This window comes from Lissotriton helveticus, chromosome 9 (assembly GCF_964261635.1).
Source record: "Lissotriton helveticus chromosome 9, aLisHel1.1, whole genome shotgun sequence".
NCBI lineage: Eukaryota > Metazoa > Chordata > Amphibia > Caudata > Salamandridae > Lissotriton > Lissotriton helveticus.
In genome coordinates, this window is record NC_136070.1 from 915,259,765 (window position 1) to 915,284,434 (window position 24,670).

Here is a 24,670-nt window from a genome sequence, read left to right on the forward strand (position 1 = left end):
AACTCTTGGGTTTTTTAAGCCACGCCCTTAATTACATTGGCCACGCCCCATTCGGAGCACCCCCGTTTTCTCATCCCACTTAAAGCCCTGCTTCCAAGGTCACAGCTCCTGTCTTGCACAGGGCATTGCACCTGAAGGTCTATCCTGGAAAGATTTCGACTTCCACACACTGAGAACAGACTATACTTTGCCTACATGGCCTGCGTCTAGGCTTAAGCAAAGCATTCCACCAAAAAATGCGAAATCTGCCTGCGAGGCCAGTGCTTGCTGCAGAAAGGAAATACTGCCTGTTTCACAAAACTGTTCCACCTCGCAAAATTCTATCGAACTTTCTTGTTTCCTAGTTTCAGGAAGGTTTGGGAAAGTGTTGGCATTTTGTAGTGTGCCAATGCGTCAAAGGAAATGCGGCCTAGTGCCAGAATAGTGGGTTACACATCCTGAATACCAAAGCACATATTTTGCTTTTGTTGAATGTTAGTTGGAGTCCATTATGATAACATAATGTAAGAATTTCATTGAGTATTTTTTGCGGAGAAATCAAGTTTATTTTAACCATAATGCATACAGCGCAAAAGATCACTGGATATATTGATTGATTGACAAAATTTAAGTGATGAATCTGATTAAACGAAAATCAATGAGAATGAAAGGATGTTCAAATAAAAAGGAATATATGAAACGATATGGATGAAGAAGCTCCTGACAATTCGAGTGATGTCCCTGGCGGGGCTGAGTTCTGAGAGGCATACACTGTCGAGAACCATGAGAAGCACACACTGATGAGCAGTGTGACATGCATGTACTATCGGCAGTGTTGAAAGGCTGGTCGACAGCGCGAGACGCTGGCTGTGAAACGTGAAGTTGCCAGTGTTAGGCAGTGTGAGAAGCAGCCCCTGATAATCAGTGTGAGCCCTTTGCACTAGCGAGTGCTATAGGAAGCTGTTATGCAACCAGAGCAACAAGCAGTCACCGGTAGCGTGCATAATGTTCACTAGTGCACAATGTGAAAAGCTTGCACAGGGAGAAAAGCATGGAGAGAACCATTCATGCGAGGTGTGAAGAGCTAGCCCTGAGCCCCAAGGTGAGAACCCAACAGAGGTGCAATGTGTGAGAAGTGAGTATTGGTTTGTTTGTATGCGGCATCTGTTTAGCGTGATCCAAGATCAAAGTCAAAGGTGGAAATAGTGCCAGGAACCTGCACAGCTGGAAGCAAGGGCGTAGCTTACATTGGTGGAGTAGGTGCAGTGGCACCGGGCCTAGAGTCCTGAGGAGCCCACGAAACCCTGATTATTGTTGTATTCTAGAATACAAAGAGAAGCCAAGGGTGCATTTCCTTTGAGCACTAGGACCCACCGACACCCTGGATAACAGCTGGAAAGTATAAAATGCTGCCACTGGTGCGTAGTTTGAGAAGCGGACTCTAGTGGACATTGTGTGAGCTTGCAATGCTGTGGGCAACTTTCGCGGCTCGTTTTCCCAGTCCGGTACTTTTTCATCAGTACCAAATCGACAACCAAATTTCTTCTTAAGGCCTAAAAATGCTTCGGTTCTCAGGGTGTGGTGTGCAAGAACTCTCTCCTCCGCCTCCATTGCTGTGTGCCTGAAGGGCAACTATTCCCTTCCGCCGGATTTTGACAATAAATAAAATACTTGCACACCCAGGAATCCTCTGATAACATTAGGGGGATTGTGTAACCGCGGCTGATCCACGACCGCACACTGCGTGGCGCCTTGTTCCCACCATTAGTCCCCGGTGTCGGATTACTTCCGGCTCTTGGGAACTCCTTATTCCATTATAAGGAACCCAGGCGATGGAGGCTTAGGCCGGTTGCCGCAGCCTCTGTGAAATTCGAACAAGCCTCATGCCTCCATGGATTTTAAGGTAATTACTTTTAGCAATCTTGCATCAGCACCCTAAAAGCAAGTAGGTACATTTGCTTTATTTAGTTCAGCCTGCTAAAATGATGATCACATAGACAACTTGTCTGATCTTTTCCTAGTGTCAATAAATAGAGACCCAACAGAGGGACATGGTTTACATTAGCTGTCCCACCCCTCTAGATTTATAACTGTGATCCACTTTTAAATTGATAATTTTTGTCAATGTGAATATGTGTGATTTGTGTGCTTCTTCAACCTTCAACCTTAAACTATGTCATAATTCAAATGCAGAACTATACCAAGTGTGACCGGCTCTTCCTTCCACTATGGGCATTAAGCCTATCACACTGCAGAGCACTGTAATGCTGTGGCACTCTTCTTAAAAGACAGCTGCAGAGATTTCATTTAAAACAAGCATTGCGGCACGGACGCTTTAATTTTAATTATAACATTAAAAGTAAAGCACAGGTGCTGCGATTATACCAAAAGTAAAGAAATAGAAAAAAAAATCAATTTCTTTACTTTTGGTATAATCGCGGCACCAGCCCTTCACTTTTAATGTTAAAAGTAAAGCGCAGATGCCGCGATTATACCAAAAGTAAAGAAATATATGGTTTTTTTCTATTCCTTTACTTTTGGTATAAACGCGACACCCGCGCTATACTTATAACATTAAAAGTCAAATGTGGGTGCCGCGATTATACCAAAAGTAAAGAAATAGAAAAAAAAGTCTTTACTTTTGCTATAATCGCGGCACCCGCGCTTCACTTTTAATGTTAAAAGTAAAGCGCGGATGCCGCGATTATATTAAAAGTAAAGAAATATATGTTTTTTTCTATTCCTTTACTTTTGGTATAATCGCGGCACCTGCACTATACTTATAGCATTAAAAGTAAAACGCTTGTGCCGCGATTATACCAAAAGTAAAGAAATGGAAAAAAATATATTTCTTTACTTTTGCTATAATCGTGGCACCCGCTCTTCCCTTTTTTCAATATTAAAAGTAAAGCGCAGGTGCCGCGAATATACCAAAATTAAAGAAATACATTTTTTTATATATCTTTACGTTTGGTATAATCGCGGCACCCACGCTTTACTTATAACATCAAAAGTAAGGCGCGGGGCGCGATTATACCAAAACTAAAGAAAAACAAGATCTGAAAGAGCAAGAAGACAGCTCTTGGTGCGCGCGCACCACAGAGGATCGGGGGGAAGGAGCGCGGCAGGAGGCGAATGCACGCTGCTGAGTGTGCCGGCCACTGGTGGGAATGGCCGGAGCAAAGGCTGAACATTGTCCCGCCTTTGCCCAATTGCATGCTGTATTTAGTGAAAAAAAAGCATGCGAAAGCCAATTACAGCAGCCGAAAGCAAAACCACACGCGTGTGGTTTGCTTTCTAAAGCCCTTTCAAGAGGTCTCGCGCAAGCAAGCAATGCTGCGCACTGCAACGCTAGGCGCAAGACCTAAAAAGAAGACAAAGCAAGGGACATACTGGAGATTTTTAATCTAGCCTGTTCTAGATTAATTAAAATAGTTTCTTTAATGGAGTCAGAGTATAGAATGCCTAAACATTTGAGGTCCAGGGAAAACCTGTATCCTTGAACATTTCAGGAAGATAGTACTTATTTAATGGAAATACCTCTGACTACTCTATACTAAGTTTATATGCAGATACCAAGGAATATTCATTTAATAAACAGAAAAAAGCAGGAAGCATATTTAATGGGTCAGACACATATAGTAACACATCGTCTGCATACGCAGTGAATTTAACTTCCAAATGCTTATATTTGAATCTAGGAAAAACTGATGATCTACGGATTTTCTCTAGAAAGGGTTCCAAGGTAAAATAAAAAAGAAGAAAGGATAAAGGACAGCCTTGTCTGGAACCTCGGAAAAGAGGGAAATATGAGGACTGTTTACCATTAACATAAATAGAGGTGGAAGGCTGAGAGCATAACAGAATAATATATCTATGAATATGGGGACTAAAACCAAGCCTTTTTAAAGCACCAAACATAAAATCCCAATAAACCTGTTCAAAAGCTTTTTCGGCAACTAAAGTTATAGCCGCACAGGGTATGGCAGATTAAGAGGCCATATGGATGATGTTGACAAAGGTTCAGGAGTTATCAGAAATAAAACAAGTTTTCACAAATCCTTATTGATGAATGCCTATTAAATCTGAAATAACCTGCTTGATGCGTATTGCAAGGGCCTTTGCTAATATCTTGCAGTCCATGTTAATAAGAGAGATGGGCCTGTAACTCCCATACTCTGATAAGTCTTTACCTTTCTTGGGAAGCAGGCAAAGCATCGCTTGTGAAAAGGTTCCTTGTGGGCAGTCTTGAGTGACAAAATGGGAAATTAAAAGAACTCGTTTTGGAAGTAGGAGAGGTGCAAAATGAGTAATAGTTAGCAAGGAGCCACGGTTAGTAAATATGAAGAGAAAGAAGAGAATAGAAGAAAAGAAAACAGATAGAGATAGACAGGGAACACAAGACAGTAGGGAGAGAAAAAAAAACTCCCGGCTGTATAAAAAAGCAAATAGATGACAAACAGTTGATAGACTTCAGTCATATCTTTGGAAAAAAATGAGCATCTAGGAAAAAATACTAGGGGCCCCTTTAGGATGGCAGGGGCAATCCGCCCGCCATCCTTGTAGTAAAGACACCCCGCCATATTATTATGGCTGGGGAGTCCGCGGTGGATGGAAATGCCGTCTGCCGCACTTCCGCCCGGTCGACTTGCGACTAACATATGGTGGCGGTGTCTGTTTGACACCGCCAGCCATATTACTATGTGCATTTAGGAATGCCACGGAAAGGCATGCAGAGTCTGCTAGGGGGGCCCGTTTTGGGCCCCCAAGGACTCCTGGGGGTGGGAGGTGCACATGGGGGGTACCTATGGAACCTCCCTGCAGTTCCATGCACAACATGGCAGGCATCGCGCGGTGCCTGCCATGTTGTGCTTGGAAGTGCACAACATGCATCCCTAACATTGTGGGGGGGCGGTTCTGAGTGCAACGCCTGCCACAATATTAGGGATGCAGGATGCGCCCGCCACTGTGGCGGGTGCATCCTAATAGCACCCACAAGACCCCCGCCCTTTTGGCGGGCGGTCCATTTTCACGATGGGATGGTGGGCGGACAAAGTCCGCTCATCATCCTAATGGGGCCCTAGGTGAGAGCGTAGGGACAAGATAAGATGTCCAGACTGATAGTAGGGTCATGAGGAATGTTTGTGAAGCTCTGATTGTGAATGACGTTCACAGGTGATGATCGAGGAAGTCCCAGAGATTTTAGAGAGCTGAAAGGGTGCTAGTGTGATGAAGAAAAAGTTTCAAGCTAAAGGAGCTTCTGTAGAAGGCCAAAAAATGGCACAAGAACCTTGAATGCACCTGCTGATTGTGCTCTGTTAGGTCCTTTCAGGGGCTCACAATGCACATGAAATCATCTCTTGTGACGATATCTTATTTTTAAATTGTTTTTATTAACTCTTTGCATGGAATAATCGGCTTGATAGAGACAGGTATATAGCGCTTAAAGCCTTGGCTGGGGGCTGCTGAAGATGATGTCAGAGACAGACAGGCCTAAAGGGCAATTAGGCAGTGCCCGATGGGCCGGCCTCACAGGTCAGTTTGTGGGCCAGTTTTGTGCTTGTTCGTGGGCCTGCTTTAGGGTATTCTGGGTGTTTTTTTACTGTTGATTTTCCTGAGAATGAAACAGACATTGCCAGCAGCAAGCTCAAATCCATTCAGTTTCCCATACCTTGCAATAGACTTATACAGAGAGTCTTTGTACGATCAGAACTGCCGAATTTGCAAACATGGGTTACTTTTTAAGGTATGTAATTCACTAATGGGGGCCACTTTTATTGTAGTGCCCGGTCTCGTTTTCTGTCTGACCCTGGATGATTTCTGACAAAGTAGCCATATTCTTGACTGAACTGCGTAGTATGTCGTAGGTCAGAGCTCAGGGTTATCATTAAGATTAATTTGAGCATGTGCAATGTTTTTAATTCATGAGGGCTTCTCTGGGTCTAACGTTTGTGTGGTATAGTCAACATGTATGAGTTCATTTGTCTGGTGGCAAGACCATCGCATAGAGGGCTGCACACTATAATTAGGATATTGCAATTTCACGTGTCTGATCTCTGTGCCTACAGTGCTTTCACCGATTCAGCTTGCTGTGGTGAAGAATGTTTTAATGCTGTTTTGTTTTTTTCTACAATTCGAAAAAACTATTTTGAACTTTACTGATTTACTGAAGACTAGTGGATGTCTTTTAACAATACATATGTTTTCATCCTTTCTACCAGCTGATTTCGGAATCTCTGCACAAATTACTGCCACCTTAGCCAAGAGAATGTCTTTCATCGGAACACCATATTGGTAAAGCAGACATAAAAAGTGGGAGTGGGAGTGGGCATGGCGTCATTCTAGCATGCTTATGTTCTGATAAATAAAGGCACGTGTCCATAGAGAGCAACGAGAGAGAGTTAAAGTGAGAGAAAGACAGAGCTGGGATGTGGGTGTGCGCGGGTGGGTGTGTGTGTGTGCGCGCGCACCTCTGTTTCTTCTTGAGTCTTTATATGCACATGTGTGTATCTCGATATATCTGTATCTACACACTTCTCGATGTGTCTTTATGGATACATGTACCTGCAAGCACTGCTTGTCTGTATCTCAACTTCTTCCTTGTCTCTATACATGTTTACATTTTCCCTAGTCTTTGCACGCAAATCATACACAAAAGCACATTCTGATTATAGAAATGGCACACTTATTTAAAAAAGAAACTTGCCAGTTGTACTTTCAACACTGCATATGTTTAAGGATATTTCTAGGCTATCACATTGCGAAAAACAGAGTAATTGATCTCCTTACTTGGACTTAAATGCTTTCTTCTGTTTGCAACAAACGTATGGGCCTGATTCAGAAATTGCCTTTTGTAGTACATAAAATGGTACTGCAGTAGTACTACTCATGTACTAGAACTCACTAACGTACGTGTGGACACCTCTGCCACTCCTATCTTTTCTCTGTGGAGATCTCAGACCACGGGCCCCATTACAATGGCAGTGGACCGCCACTGACAGGTTGTCGGTGGAGGTCCCACCGTCATTGGACCCTGCAGTACCGCCTGCCACATTAGGATGGTGGGGCAGATGCAAGGTGGGCAGAGAGACCGACCTCAGGCACCACCATAGGGATTACAATGTCCCTTTCTGCCCGCCTTTTCATGGTGGTTAACCTGCCATGAAATGGCAGGCGGAAAGGGATTTGGGGGCCCGTAGCAGGCCCCCTTCCCCCCTGCCCTCCGATATGTACCCTGGTAGGTACCTATGGTGCCCCCTACATATTCTTGCACCATGTGTGCCTGCCACATAATGCAGGGATATGTCAGATGTGTATGTTTTGTACTGCGGCATGTGCTGCTGCACCGAAGCACATGCTGCAATACAAAGTATTATAGGAGAAGGAGATATTAAATGTCCCCAATTTCTACACCGCAGGTACACAGCCCAGCCCTGAGGAAGAACCCCATTGATTATAAGAAGGGTTTGGAAACGCGTCGGCTATTTGGCTGTTGAAAGAGACGCAAAATAGCATAGGGCAACTTAATTACAAAACTGATATACTACAACCTTTTTTGGTGTACATGATTTATTTCTGTTTTCTCGAAACAATGAACATATAACTGTTGGTGTACATGATTTATTTCTGTTTTCTCGAAACAATGAACATATAACTGTTTCTGAATTTTTCTTCATTTATTTCTGTTTGAATACACTGCAACAATGGAAATGTATGAAATGTTGCTTACATTGTATCCCCAGTAGAAGGGAAGTTTTTTTCTCTCTGTATATTGTTGAAATGTGTAAATATTTGAAACAATGACGATTGCATACCTTCTAGAAACCAAGCAATGAAGGTTTACACCAGCTGAATAAATAAGTTTGGTGGTTCAAAAATCGAGCCCTGGCATTTTTCTTCTCTATTAATGCAATACAAAGTAAGCACATTTCGACCGCCTTGAAGCCGGTCGCAAATTTAATACGGACAGCGGGACCGCCGACTACTAGTCGGACTGTCCTGCTTCCACCACGGTGTCCAACCGGCATCGTAATAAGGCCCTACATTCTGATTGAATGAGTCGCAGTAAATGGCATAACTGAGGAGGTTATTTCATTATTTGATTTGGGAGTGCATGTGTTTTCCTGCTATATCCCCATGTCCTCTGCATTAGGGGCCCGATGTAGGTAAAATAGATTTACCGATTTTTAATTACCGAATCATACCGATTCGGTAATTAAAAATCGGTAAATCTAAGGGGTGGAGATGTAGGAACATCCAGATGTTCCTTTTACCGAATCGGTAAAATTCGGTATTTACCGATTCGGTAAATACCGACCGGTAATGCCCCATTCATTCCTATGGGCTTTGAAGCCCATAGGAATGAATGGGGCATTACCGGTCGGTATTTACCGAATCGGTAAATACCGATTTTGCCATGGGTGCAGGGGGTGTCACTTTGACACCCTCTAGCACCCCCAAAAAAGAATCGGGGGCCATGTGGCAGGCATACCTGCCCTAAGGGCAGGTCTGCCTGTCATATGGCACAGGTGTGCATGCACAAATGTGCATGCACACCAGAATCGGTATTTTACCATCAAATATATTTGATGGTAAAATACAGAATCGGTAAGGGTTGTGGGACTCAGAAGAGTCCCACCTACATATCAAAAATACCGAATAGGTATGAATACCAATTCGGTATTTTACAGATTCGGTAAATTTACCGATCGGTAAATTTACTGATTCTGTAAAATTATGGGCCCTACATACCAATTCTCATTTACCGGTCGGTAACGGCCGAAAATACGGATTTTCGGCCGTTACCGACCGACCTACATCTAGCCCTTTGACACTAGCATGCTCTTTCCCCCTAGCATGCTTTTTCCCTCTGATCTATGATGCTCCTCACCCCATTACCTATCCTCCTTCCCATCCCACTGGGCATGTTATTTGAGAACTGGCTTTCTTTTTTGCAGTATTTTCTATAATATTTTAATTCACCATTCTGGTGTGACCGTCCTCCATGTTAGAATGGTAGTTTGAAATGGTCACAGATGATGTGACAGATGTGCATGCGTCACAATGCATACATGCACGTTGGTGGCTATCTTGGATTAGGTTTCCTTTTTTAATACAAAACCCATTCCAGGATGTGCGCCTAGGCACGTACATGCATTTTAATGTATGCATTCACATGCCAGTGCTAGCAAACATTGGCAAAGCAATACTTGGCCTTTCAAGGACCATCATGTATAGGCTTTGCCAATCCTTTTTTTAATAATATCAATGTTTAGAATATAGTATACTAAAATATTACAGTATCTAACATCATGTTTATATATTACGGTATTTTTATATTTTCTAGTGCTTTTGTATATAAATATATGTAAAACATGTTATTTAATTTGATTTTTTTCATATTTTTATTTTTGGATTGGATGCATTGGGGATTGGGTGGGTGGTATTTAAAAATAATATTTTATATCTATTTTGCCTTTCTTTTAAATATAACTTTTTCCATTAAATTATTGTTTTTATATTAACGATTTCTTCTACAAGTTTAAATTTTTCCAGTTGTGTGTTTATTGGGAGATTGAGTGCTTTATTTTGATGGTATGCAATTTAAGATGCAAAACTCGTTATTTGCTCTGCCTACCCCATGAAAAATAAACTTCCTCAAATCTTTCTAGCACTAAAGTTAGAATATTAAATCAGACTCCCTACCTACATGCACTTACCTATTTTTTTCTGGGATTAGAGTTGTAGATTTAGAGTAGTTAACCTGAACCCTATCCCAGTCTATTCACTTTCTACATTGTTAGCAAAGCTATAGTAAGAAAACCAAATCTGATTGCCCTCCTCCCCACCTCCCAAATTATATGCATTTTCCCAAGTGTTTGCTGGACTAGAATTTGAGTAGCAAATCTGACAGCAACAAATATATGCACTTTCCCCAATGTTTGCAAGACTGGAGTTACAATATTAAACTTTTTCCACCCTAGATAAATACACTTTTTCCAGTGTTTACACAATTGGATTGAGAATGGTGTATTTAGGGTGCTCCACCTGATAGTAATCAGGTCCTGAAAAATTGGGTGGAGCAGTCATGTGACAGCAGAGGAGTATGAGCGTTGATATTCGATATGCCAAACTGGCGACAGGCTTTCTTCCAGACAGAGTGTGCAGACTGAACAACTTCAAATGTAACTTTTTTATTATAGCTTGGTTCAATATTTTTAACTAGACAATCACAAGCATCTTCCCCAAGTAAAACTACAAAAATAGTAGGTCTGGAGTATTCTGGCACCACTTCCTTAGCACCAGCCAGTAATATTCCCATATGCTGTAGCAGTGCCGCCCAGTGATAAAACAAAAGGGTAGGTAAACCCCAGCCACCCCTTGCTCTAGGAAGAATCAGCCATTTGGCTGCCCTTCTGGCTTTGTGATAGCCCCACAAGAATCTTATACAGGCCCTTTCTACACTAGAAATACAATGAGCTGGAAAATCTAAGGGAATAATCCTAAATAGGTAGAGAAATTTGGGAAATATGGACATTTTGAAAACATTCCAGCGGCCATGAAGTGAAAAGTGCAGGTGGTCTAGCCTTTCTAGAGTCTGGTTCATGTCTTTGATAACAGGAGACATGTTGATTTCAGGTATCTGCTCTACAGATGGGGTGTTCTTCACCCCCAAATAGGTAGCAACTGGGGTTGTTGGAAACCCTTCCGGCTTTGAAAAATCAGAATGGAGAACTTGAGTTTTGTCAACATTCAGCCTGTAGCCAGAGACTGCCCCAAATTGTTTAGAAAGATCGTAGATTGCTGGAAGAGCAGAGTTGATATCCTGAGTAAAAATGGCCACATCTTTGGCATAAGCTAAAGTTTTAATAAGGCACGCCATTTACAGTCGCAGCCTTTATCAGTGGATTATTATCCAATTTGTTCAAGAAGGGGTCAATGTAAAGTGAGAATAGAAGAGGGGAACAGGGGCAGCCTTGGCGGGTTCCTCTGCTGATATAGAAGGAGCAGGACTCTTGACCAGCAATTCGAATAGAGGCTACTGGGGACAGATAGAGTGCTTGTATGGCTGTGATGAACTCCTGTGGGAATCCCTTGGTTTTTAGTAATAGTCATAAAAAGTTCCAGGAGACCCTGTTGAACGCCTTCTTGGCGTCCAACAGGATCACTGCGAAAGGTTGTTCACGGACCTGCGCCCAGTCAAATAGTGCAATTGCCCTCCTTATGTGATCTGATGTGTCACGACCAGGTATAAACCCGTCTTGATGAATGGACACAAGGGTGGCAATAACCTTCCACAATCTAAGTGCCATAATTTTAGCATAAATGTTACTGTTGGCACAAATTAGGGAAATTGGGCGATAGGAAGAGGTGCTAAGTTCTGGTTTATCTTTCTTCTTGAAGACTATTATCGTAGTCTTATGCCAAGAATCAGGTGTCTGGCCGCTCTGCGCTAGTGAAAACAAAGACTCAAGCTCTGGAAAAAGAGTGTGCCTGAATGTACGGTAAAATTCAAAAGGCAATGCGTCAGAGCCAGTGGCCTTTCCTGCTGCAAGTGAGGTTATTGCTAGTTCCATCTCATCCCTGGTTATAGGCGCGGAGAGTAGGACACTCTGTTCTGGTGTAACCCTAGATGTTGTATAATCATCAAGAAATTCCTCACCAGATATAGCTTCCTCAACCCCGTCAGAAGAGTATAATGTTTTATAGAACTCTTGGAACACCTCCAACACCTTACCAGGTTGATCCTGAATCTGGTCCCTTTTGTCCTTAATTTGACAAATCCGATTTGCAGCAGCCTTATTTTGTAGCCTTTTGGACAGCAATCTACCTGTGTTTTCACCGAACTCATAGACATCCGTTTTGTGCTGGATAAATTTAGCAGCAAGTTCCTCCCCATAATATTGAAATATCCTATTTTTACCGATAGCTATACGTCGTTGGCATTCCTCTCTTTTAAATTCATCTGTGATTACTCGAATGAGCTCCTCTTCAGCTTCTCGAAGCTGGTCAATCCAGCCATTAACCTTCTCTTTAATTACTTTCTGACGATGAAGGGAGAAACTGAGAGTTTCCCCCCTCAGAGCAGCCTTATAGGTGTCCCAGACAATTAGATCTGGGGCTGACCCCGATTTCTACTAAAAAAGTCCCTTATTCAATTTGACATATGCCTACAATAATCTTGATCTTACAACAGTTTACGTTCAAATGTCCAGGTTGCCGCTACTTGAATAGTGTGCTGGGCGACCTTTTCGCAGAAAGCCAAGCTGTTACCTTTTCTGACCTTCAAGCTAAATATGGGCTCCCTATCTGGCATTTCTTTAAGTTCCTACAAATTAGGAGTTACTTGCAAAGACTAGGTATATCAGGCAAGGACAAGTTTGTAAAAATCCCGTTAGTACGGCTTATAGAAAAGAAGTTGCGGATTGGGTTAATTTATCAAACATTAATTTCTGGACTAACTGAAGACCTAATCACATATATTGAGAAATGGGATAGAAAATTTGGACAGGATGGTATAGATTTAATGAACTTCCTAGAACTGGCCAACCAGACCTTAATAACTGGTAGTTTAAGGGCTCAGCACTATATGTCAGTTTTTTACCTATATTATACTCCTGAAAAAATCTCAAGATGGTCTAGTAGTCGGGGGAATTCATGTAGCAGATGTGGTATGCTGGCAGCCAACAGATGTGATATGCAGGCAGCCTGCCCCAAATTGTTCAAATACATTCAAGATATTGAATTATTTTTAACCCAGATTACCGGCAAAGGATTGTTGCTAACACCCATTCTAGTAATTTTGGGGGTTGACCAAGGATTAGTAGGGAGGAACAAATCAGAAGTTGGTTTCCTATAAGTATGAGCGCAAAATCCGTTACGCTCGCGGATTTTGCGAATTTTCGGTAAATTCGCGATCCGCAAACTCCCGCGAATTTACCGCGAATTCGCAAATCCGCGAGTGGCGGATTCCGGGGGCAAAAGTTCAAGCCTTGCTGGCCTGTTGTAACTAATTTACGATGGCGCCGGCAAGCTGCCAGCGCCATCCTAAGATAGTTACTAAATTAGCTTCAACAGGAAGCTCTAATAGATAAGATAAAGCAGGTGCTCGAGCGCCTGCTTTATTTTATCTATTAGAGCTTCCTGTTGAAGCTAATTTAGTAACTATTTTAGGATGGCGCTGGCAGCTTGCCGGGGCCATCGTAAATTAGTTACAACAGGCACAAACTGGTGGCGTCTTCTTGAATAAATATGAAGGGCAGGGTTCATTCTGGTCCTGGCACAAAAATTAAACCTCAACCGCAAGCACTTACAGATATCAATTAAACATGTGCCCTAGTTGAAGCTTAAATTCAGTGACTCATTCATCGGCCCAAAAAACAATCGTGAGCGTTGTCAAGGCTGGGCAGATGTGCCTTCTTCCCAAATATACCATCGAAAATCAGCTGTGATGCTGGACAGAGGCCTTTGCATCCTTGACTTTCACGAGCGCAATCCTCGTGCTGTTCCTGTGGCCGGGAGCTTCTGTATCTTTATCTGCTGCTCTGATCGGTCTCTGACCTTTAATGCACACAAGAGGCATGTGCACTCGCATGGAAGCCCCGTCCGTTTGGCCCCGCCCACACACTCGCGGTGTGCACCGTCTTCCCGCCATTTACCCACTATGATGGACCGCTCACTCAAGGGACCCCTGCGCCCTTCGGCGCGATTGCATAGTAACACACACCTGTTCGCTGTAGACAACTCTCTGGCACTTTAGGCAGCTGTAGTGTAGTAAAAGCACTATACATCTACCCAACGAGGTAGCACTTACTGATTATCTAGTAGAAAGTACTCCAGTTGAGTAGAGGTATGGCACAAAACGGTGGCGTCTTCTTGAATAAATATGAAGGGCAGGGTTCAATCTGGCACGATGGTCCTGGCATGGAAGCCCCGCCCCAAATCCGCCGATCCGCAAAATCCGCGGATTTTGCGGATCCACGATCTGTGAATACGCAAATCCGTGAATCGTGGATCCGCAAAATCCGCCCATGCTTAGTTTCCTATTTATAGCTATGTCTATTCTAAGAGCTGTTATTACCTCCCCATGGATCAATCCTGATCCCCCTACATTTGCACAATGGAGGGCCCGTTTATTTGCCATTCACAATATGGATTTATCTGTTTATAAACTGAAAGTTCGCAGAAGATGTGATATGGGCCGGAAAATCTGGGGTCCAATTATGGAATGGATTGGATGAAATCTATTGCTTTGCTTTTTTGGCTTTCTTGTTTTAGTTTGTCCTGTCCGATCCTTTTCTTTGTTCTTCTGCCCCTCTTTCCTTTTTTTTTTTGTTTGTTTTTTTTCTTTGGACTTTCCGTTTTGTTGTTGGGATATGTGTAACTCTTTTTGCTTTTCCATAACCATTGTTTGTATTCAAATTTCAAAGCAATATTATTTTTTTTTAAATGGTGTATTTAACACCCAAAGGGCAGTAGTTTTGGAGTAGTAAATCTACCCTCCATTCAAATATATATATATATATATATATATTCACTGAAAAAACCATAGGTTATAGACCATATATAGTTAGGAATTAGCATTTAAAAAACCTTATTTTACTCACACAAAACCATTGAAATTCCATATATAGTTAGTTGCACTAACTATATATCGCGCACCTGCAATCCACTGCTGATGATGTCACATATTACATCATTCATGACATGGTCAGTGACATCACTGATGACATCACTGATGACATCTCAAATGACATCACTGATGACATCACTGATGACATCTCATTTGACATCAATGACCACATCACTGATGATATCATTCATGTGACAATACAATGCATCTCCTCACATTTTAATATAACCTCTGTTTCACCCAGTGTTAAATACAGAATATAATTTTTGAAACCATTGACACACCAATACTAGTTACTACATACGCACTCACTGATTCCTACGTCTACACACACCTTCACTCATTCACCCATACTATCATTCATACATACAATCACTCATCTTTACAACACTATCATATGCACTCATACACCTATACAGACACTCACAGTCTGCCACTCATCCATGGAGTTACTCACACACCTAGTCAGTCCTGTAAAGAATCAATGACACTTCCATTTTCTTGTCTATACAGTTAAACATAGAGCACCTTACATTTTCAAACATATACTAACACATACTTACCTTGTTATACAATCATTGATACAAGTACACATTGATCTGCACAGAGTCACACACCTCCCAGCCAGCCACACACACACTCAGTCTCCCATACAAATACTTGGACAATCAATCAGTAACCCATATAGTTAATCATATAGCTACTGATCAAAACATGCAGCAGTTTACAGAACAACAGACATAATGATGCACAAATTAAGACACTTTAGTCACTAACCCATGCACTCAGTGAGACACATTTAATCACTCACTCATGCATTCAGTCATGCACCTACTAAATCCTTTGTCCAGACACTTATACTTCCACTCATTCTTCAATATGTAAGACACATTTTAACTTTACAGAAACATACAGTCACTGGATGTTGTCATCAGTGATGTCATCAGTGATGTCATTTGAGATGTCATCAGTGATGTCATCAGTGATGTCACTGACCATGTCATGAATGATGTAATATGTGACATCATCAGCAGTGGATTGCAGGTGCGCGATATATAGTTAGTGCAACTAACTATATATGGAATTTCAATGGTTTTGTGTGAGTAAAATAAGGTTTTTTAAATGCTAATTCCTAACTATATATGGTCTATAACCTATGGTTTTTTCAGTGAATTTTCAAGGTTTTGTAAATGCTAATTCCTAACTATATATGGTCTATAACCTATGGTTTTTTCAGTGAATTTCAATGGTTTTTTAATAGCAAATATCATAAGCTGTCGAATGTCAAGTACGTGGTAAGTGAAAACATTTTCGTGTTTATGCACACTGATCTGCTTTGAATGGTGCCCCCCCCCCTCATTTCTATTAGGAGTACTCTCTCTTTGCAGATAGTGAAAGGTAGTTAACGCAGGTCTTTGCCCCCATTGTAATCCGTCGTGCCTGCTTCTCTCTCCATTTGATTCATTGTTATCCAAGTATTTACTGTTTTAGAATTAGTTCTCTTTGGTTCATTCTCTATTTACAAACAAACACAGAGTCGCAATACTCTGTTTAGTCTTTGCAGATAACGAAAAATCGTGTAAAAAAAAAGAAAAAGAATCGAGCAAAATCAGTAGGCCACTAATGGGATCTCTTTTTGACCTCGCAAAAATAGAAACATTAGGAACAACCCCTCATGACAAATACAAAACTAGTGAGATGAACTGAACTCCACACAATGATGGCTGCAAAACAGCTCGGCTCCGCCACCCACCCCGCCCAAAATAACGATAAAGAACGGCTGCCATGATTGGTTGCGGAATGACCACGACGGAGCTACGAAATGGTGCTGCTCTCATGCTAACCCCAGCTTCAGTCTGAAACATCCAGAAACACTGTAGACTACCAATTCGATCAGTTCCGGTAGCGCCCCAATGTAACCCGGTAGAGAAGAACTAGCCCTCCCCTCTTTGACTGATGGTTCTTGTTGCCTGTCCCTTCTGTTGTCATTTAACAGAACTATTTAGCCTGCTGAAAGGGGTTGTGTTCCGACCGCTGGTTGGTGGAGACATTTTGACTATATTCTGTACCTGCGTTGTCGCGTAATGCGTCATATGACGCGCCGCGTTAGCGCATCCGGAAGTCATCCGGGGCGCGCAGCGCGTAACGTAAGCATAACAAGTCATGTGACTTGTTAATAAAACTTTTCATTGGTTCATTTTACTTTTCTTATTGTAATGATGAAAGACTTGATCATATGACCTAAAAATTACGCTTTTCATTACTTCCGAACATTATTTTTTCTTAAATATATGTTATAATGTTCCAGGCTAATGTACTTTCCCGGAAATTTTACAACTGTCCTGCAAGTAAAATATATTCTTTTTTCGAGAAAAAGAGCGTTTCTTCGTCCCATGACGGAGCCGTTAAGCAAAAGAGGGTCGACCTGCTGTCTTAGTCGCCGATACGCCTGAATATGAGATTCTTATCGATCACTTTATGTTGCAGGAATAGAAAACACAACAGCCCTTGACCATTTATCTTTACTGCGTTCCTTCGTATTATACCTTTTACCCTTCATGTAATTGGTCTGCTTTATTTCACTTGCCTTTTAATGATTCTAAAACAGTGACTATTATTAAAAACTTTACCAATGTATATACTACTACCATGTTTTCTTTTAAAAACCTTTATTGTGAAAATTTCATTATACAAATACGAGCCTATAACCACGTGGGCCGGCCACGGAGCAAACTGTAATCGTATATGATGAATAGACATTTACACTGTAGAGGAACGTAACGGGCGGGCCATTAGGTTGCAAGAACTAAGGTGTCTAACAGTTACGGAATCGGTGGACGTACATTTTATAATTAAAATACGACAGGGCCAGTTACAATAAAATTATCTAGATATACATTTGCGGGCAAGTACCATGGGTGACGTTAATTCGAACTTTCAACAGTACAGTAATCAATAACACATCAGAACTTAATATCAATAGGGATGTCGAAATATTCAATCAATTCTCGTCCCCGCCCGCCATGTGCTTCAAAACTGCATACGTATCTCGTGATTTCAAGGTTCTGCAACCAGTACACAACAAGGAGTTACGAGTCCCATTTATTCTGGCGCCATTTTGGGCGAGGACGGGCAGGTCCAGGATATAGTCAAAATGTCTCTACCAACCATCGACTATGATGATGTTCATATGCTGTATTTATTAGAGTAACACTCAGATGTCCACATGAAATAAATTTGCCACAATCTAAACATGTCATTTTAATCTTTCCAAAGTTCTTCTAAATATTTGGGACCGTTTCCCTTGCCTCTGAAGCTCTCAGTGCCACTTCTTTGATGAATGTACTAGCAGGTCAGGGGTTCTCCTCCAAATCTCTCTTTTATGCAGCACTATAATTAATTGTTGCCACCTCTCCATATGACGATGCATGGTATAGTTACCACAACTATATTTTTTTTCGGTTCCTCTAGAGAGTTCATCGTGGCAGATGAAGCGTGTAACGTACCGGGCATTTACCTTTTTTTGCATGTACAGGAAAGGAAAAAAAAATCGAGCGTCCGAGTTCTAAGGTGTCCCAGGGCCATTTTAGTGGACCAGGCCCAAATCCAAAGAACAGGCCGCCATTTTGAGAGTCCTGTTGCAGCCGCCTGTCGCTGTAGCATCAAGAGCAGCCGAAACTCAGCTGAATGGCAACTGAAACGGTAAAGGGGCGCCCCACTACAGCAGACGAGCCAGGCCCAAATCCAAAGAACTGCTATCTCACAGGCTAATGGGGCGACCCACGCCGAGTTTCAGCATTGTAGGATGACCACACAAGTACAGCAACTTGCTAGACATCACCTCGGTGCCATCCGGATCTCGGCGCCCCACTGCAGATGAAGTGCCTCTCAACTATGAAACCACCACGGTGACATCCGGATCTTGGCGCGTTGTGCTGCCTTCGGCCTATTCGCACATCGGTCCGCTACTGACGCCATCTCACAGGCTAATGGGGTGACCCACGCCGAGTTTCAGCATTGTAGGATGACCACAGCAACTTGCTAGACATCACCTCAGTGCCATCCGAATCTTGGCATCTCAACGCCTAGTGGTATCTTCCATACAAAAAATATTGTTACGCTGCCTTTGGCCCCATTCGCACACCAGTCCGCAACTTAGACATCACCTCGGTGCCATCCGGATCTTGGCATCTCAGCGCCTTGTGGTGTCAGTCAGAAAATATTGTTGTGCTGCCTTCGGCCTATTCGCAAATCCAAAGAACTGCTATCTCACAGGCTAATGGGGCGACCCACGCCGAGTTTCAGCATTGTAGGATGACCACACAAGTACAGCAACTTGCTAGACATCACCTCGGTGCCATCCGGATCTCGGCGCCCCACTGCAGATGAAGTGCCTCTCAACTATGAAACCACCACGGTGACATCCGGATCTTGGCGCGTTGTGCTGCCTTCGGCCTATTCGCACATCGGTCCGCTACTGACGCCATCTCACAGGCTAATGGGGTGACCCACGCCGAGTTTCAGCATTGTAGGATGACCACACCAACTTGCTAGACATCACCTCAGTGCCATCCGAATCTTGGCATCTCAACGCCTAGTGGTATCTTCCATACAAAAAATATTGTTACGCTGCCTTTGGCCCCATTCGCACACCAGTCCGCAACTTAGACATCACCTCGGTGCCATCCGGATCTTGGCATCTCAGCGCCTTGTGGTGTCAGTCAGAAAATATTGTTGTGCTGCCTTCGGCCTATTCGCACATCGGTCCGCTACTGACGCCATCTCACAGGCCAACGGGGCGCCCCACGCCGACTTTCAGCATTGTAGGATGGCCACACCAGTACCACAACTTGCAAGACACCACCTCGGTGCCATCCGGATCTTGGCATCTCAGCGCCTTGTGGTCTCTTCTACACCGGAAATATAGTAGAAAATATTGTTGCGCTGCCTTTAGCCCCATTCACACATCAGTCCGCTACTGACACCATCTCACAGGCCAACGGGGCGCCCCACGCCGACTTTCAACATTGTAGGATGGCCACAGAAGTGCGACAACTTACTAGACACCACCTCGGTGCCATCCGGATCTTGGCGCGTTGTGCTGCCTTCGGCCTATTCGCACATCGGTCCGCTACTGACGCAAACTCACAGGCCAACGGGGCGCCCCACGCCGACTTTCAGCATTGTAGGATGGCCACACCAGTGCGGCAACTTGCTACACACCACCTCGGTGCCATCCGGATCTTGGCGCGTAGTGAAGCTGCAGCAGCTGCAAATAAGCTTCAGACAGTGTTACAACCGCTGCTCAGAACTCTCAACTATGACACCACCTCGATGCCATCCGGATCTTGGCGCGTTGTGTTGCCTTCGGCCTATTCGCACATCGGTCCGCTACTGACACCGCCTCACGTGCCAACGTATTTTCTCCACATTTTATACCCTATGCCGCATAACAGGTCATGTGACTTCTTTATAAAACTTTTCATTGGTTCATTTTACTTTTGGTTTCCTAATGATGGAAGGCTTGATCATATGACCTAAAAACAACACTTTTCATTGGATGAAAACTTTTTTTTCCCCCCAAACGATGAAAGCCCCACCTTGTTTCTGGATGTTTCAGACTGAAGCTGGCGTCACCATGAGAGCACCACCATCTCGTAGCTCCGTCGTGGTCATTCCGCGAGCAATCATGGCAGCCGCTCCCCACCAGAAGCCTGCAGGAGTCGGGGCCCCCAAAACTTTTGATGAATTCTCAAGGCGGAGGGGACGCTTTCGAGAATGGGGTCCAAGACCTAGCAGACAAGCGTCCGATTTCCAAGGTGTCCCAGGGCCATTTCAGTGGACCAGGCCCAAAAAGGAAACAGCCTGCCGCCATTTTGAGAGTCCTGTGGCAGCCGCCTATCGCTGCACCGCAAGAGTGGGCGCAACTCAGCTGAATGGCGGATTTTGACACAGTGGACCAAAAGCGGACGGAATGGCAACTGAAACGGTAAAGGGGCGCCCCACTACAACAGATGACACTCCACCTGGAGAGGCCCGTTCACGCCGCCTCCCCCGGGGCGCCCCACGCCGTTATTCGGAGCAGCATTGTAGGATACCAAAACCAGTGCGGCAACTTACTGGACATCACCTTGGTGCCATCGTTCTGCTGCCTTGGAACTATTCGCACAACAGTTTGCTACTGATGACCCACCCCCCGCGACGCCCCACGCCGTTATTTGCTGGGTGGCAACTTACTAGACATCACTTTTGTGTCATCTAGATTTCGGCGCGTTCTGCTGCCTTGGAACTATTCGCACAACAGTTTGCTACTGATCACCCACCCCCCGCGACGCCCCACGCCGGAAATCTGGACGTTGTGCTGCGTTGGGACTATTCGCACAGCCGACCGCTACTTCGTTGTTTTTCTCTAAAAATGTTTATATGTTATTACTATTTTTGTTTTCTTGTATATATTTATAAATTATTAAAGTTTTATAATCTTACTACTTTGTCGGAGTGCTATATATTTTTAATGTGACACATAATTGTAAAAACTTTGATGTACAAAGAGTCATCCCTGGAATCTTCCGCTTCACGCTCGGTCCCCTCCCCAATCACAATACAGGATGGTTTTCAGATAATAGCAACGCTTCTGCTGTGACGGATCTCATCGAGTGTGGGCCTTGATCTACTATAACTCCTTTGAAGACGGGTGATTCTTTACAGCTGTGGCCATAAACTACATCTGCAGGGCTAGCTGATAGCCTAGGACCGGCCTGGACAATCGGACACAGAGGAAAAGGAGTGTCAGAGGGTGCGGTAGTGAATAGGGCGAAAGGGAGGTGTCGGGCGGGCACAGGGTGTGATTCTCAGGGAAGAACAGCGCAGATGGGGGGAGGTTTATTACCCATGCATAAAACAGAGAGCGGGGGTGACCACTGCCTGGGGGAGATGCTTGCGAGGGTGGGGAGCCATGGTAAGGATCGACAGCGTTCACAGAGTGGATCTGGTCAAGGCATCTAAAATGGCTGCCGTGCACGACAAAAGTGTGGCATTTGAAAAAAGACAAGATGGCGCACACAATGTTTTTCAACAATTCCTGATTTCCTTCGAATCGAACGTTAACAGACGTTGGGGCATATTACCAAAGTTAAGCGATATTTATCCCTAACGATGCATTGCAAAGATTTTTTTACCGTCAGAAATTATCGCAGATAAACCTTGCTATTATCAAGGTTTATCGCAAATACGATAAAAAACGAGCGCAATGCATTAATGTCGCTGAAAACTCCGCGATATTCATGCATTACCGAGCTAATGCTCTTAGCCATGTTATCCACCTCCCATTGGATAACATGGCTAAGAACTGCTCAGGGCAGCTGTTACTTTTTGGAGATATTCGCGCTTATCTCGAATATTTCCAAAAGTTGATAATAGGAGATAGCGATGTTAGCGACTGTTTCCAGTCGCTAACATCTTGGCATGCCCACTTTGCATGTCATTAGTGATAAATATCACTCACATGCAAAGTGGGACCCAAGATGGTCGCTATCTCCTACTAGCCGTCGCTAACTGGTGTTAGCAACAGCTAGGTAATACACATATAATTTTATCTCCGCGAAGCGGAGCGCTGTTACAGATATATATCTTGTTTTTGAACGTTAATTTCTCAAAATGCACTGAAGCACATATATTGAGACATAGCAAAGGCACATCGGGCTACCAGTCCCTAATATTTTACCAAGTTTCGTGCAAATCCATTCAGCCGTTCGATTATTATTATTATTATTTTTTTTTGCCCCGCGGGGCCCTTTTAAAACCTCCACATCAAACCTAGGGGGTCAGCGAGGATCTACTATGCCCCCTTATGGTCATCAGCCGTTCGATTATTATTATTATTTTTTTTTTTGCCCCGCGGGGCCCTTTTAAAACCTCCACATCAAACCTAGGGGGTCAGCGAGGATCTACTATGCCCCCTTATGGTCATTTGCCCCTTCGCTTTGGCCTCCTCTTGTCTCTCGATCCTACCGAGAGACAAGATGGCGGCCGCTACGTACTGTTTGGAATGTTTACAGACACCGGAGAGCCAATCAGCTTCGCTTCGCAAAGCTCCGTAACGCGAAAAGTACGCGAAGCGGTGCGCTGTTACAGATATATATCTTTTTTTGAACGTTAATTTCTCAAAATCCACTGAAGCACATATATTGAGACCTAGCAAAGGCACATCGGGCTACCAGTCCCTACAATTTTGCCAAGTTTCGTGCAAATCCATTCAGCCGTTCGATTATTATTATTATTATTTTTTTTTGCCCCGCGGGGCCCTTTTAAAACCTCCACATCAAACCTAGGGGGTCAGCGAGGATCTACTATGCCCCCTTATAGTTATTTCCCCCTTTGTTTTGACCTCCTCTTGTCTCTCGATCCTACCGAGAGACAAGATGGCGGCCGCTACGGACTGTTTGGAATGTTGACAGACGCCGGAGAACCAATCAGCTTCGCTTCACAAAGCTCCGTTGCGCGAAAAGTACGCGTCCTGGGCCGCTGCCCAGTCCGCTGTTACAGATATATATCTTTTTTTAAACGTTAATTTCTCAAAATCCACTGGAGCACATATATTGAGACCTACAAAAGGCACATCGGGCTACCAGTCCCTACAATTTTGCCAAGTTTCGTGCAAATCCATTCAGCCGTTCGGGCTAAAAGTGAGGCCAACCGCCCTATGGAAAACTCAATGTTAAAAACACGTTTTGGGACCCCCCTTTTTTCTCGACCCCCCCTGGACGAAACCCCCCCCAATTTTCAGGGGCTGCTCAGAAACAAAATGTGCCATTTTCCTGAAAATTTCAGCCAATTCCGTCCACAAACGCCAAAGTTATTAGACATAGAATTTTCAAAAAACCCATAGAGAAAAAATCCTAACTATATATACCTACTGGCGACCGCCAGTAGGTAATATATATATATATATATATATATATATATATATATTCACTGAAAAAACCATAGGTTATAGACCATATATAGTTAGGAATTAGCATTTACAAAACCTTGAAAATTCACTGAAAAAACCATAGGTTATAGACCATATATAGTTAGGAATTAGCATTTAAAAAACCTTATTTTACTCACACAAAACCATTGAAATTCCATATATAGTTAGTTGCACTAACTATATATCGCGCACCCGCAATCCACTGCTGATGATGTCACATATTACATCATTCATGACATGGTCAGTGACATATAGTTAGTGCAACTAACTATATATGGAATTTCAATGGTTTTGTGTGAGTAAAATAAGGTTTTTTAAATGCTAATTCCTAACTATATATGGTCTATAACCTATGGTTTTTTCAGTGAATTTTCAAGGTTTTGTAAATGCTAATTCCTAACTATATATGGTCTATAACCTATGGTTTTTTCAGTGAATTTCATTGGTTTTTTAACAGCTAATATCTGTAGCTGTAAAATGTATTCTTCTTTAAATCCAAAAATATATTTTATATGTTTATTAATAACTTTTTTTTTAAATATTTTTTTTTCTTCGTTCCCGCTTCGCGAATCGGGAAGCTTCCCGTTAGCTGACCTTGATGCCGCGAAATAGACCGCGAGCCGGTAAACGTTTCTTTACCGCAAGTGCCGCGTTAGAAAACAACATCGTGACGCCTCCCGTCCGCATGACGTTCCACGTTGTCGCGTGATACGTCATATGACGTGCTACGTTAGCGAACTGGTACGCGAAGCGAGTGCCAAAGCGCAGGTTTCTGGAAGCAAACCGGGAGGCCCTGCAAAGCGCTTAACGTAAACACAGCAAGTCATGTGACTTGGTAATAACACTTTTCATTGGTTCATTTCACTTTTGGTTTCCTAATGATGTAAGACTAGGTCATATAATCTAAAATGAACACTTTTGATTGGTTGAGAACTCTTGTTTTTCCCAAATGATGAAAATCCCTCCTTCTTTCCTCACTCTGACTTTCATCATTGTGAGAGAAAGACCCTTTGTGATCACTGAGCAATGGCTTCTTTAGTAGCTTCAGCTGGTGCTTCCCCACCACCTCCACCACATCCAAGGAA

General features: G+C 43.2%; 1 protein-coding gene across 1 annotated transcript in view; it reads left to right on the plus strand.

The window, feature by feature from the left end:
* The window catches only part of LOC144783054 (mitogen-activated protein kinase kinase kinase kinase 5-like), an 834,532-nt gene that overhangs the window by 414,055 nt on the left and 395,807 nt on the right, over positions 1-24,670 (plus strand). Inside the window, exon 8 of the mRNA XM_078662226.1 lies at positions 6,201-6,273. Within this exon, the coding sequence (XP_078518352.1) occupies positions 6,201-6,273 (73 nt within the window). The remainder of the gene's footprint in view (positions 1-6,200; positions 6,274-24,670) is intronic.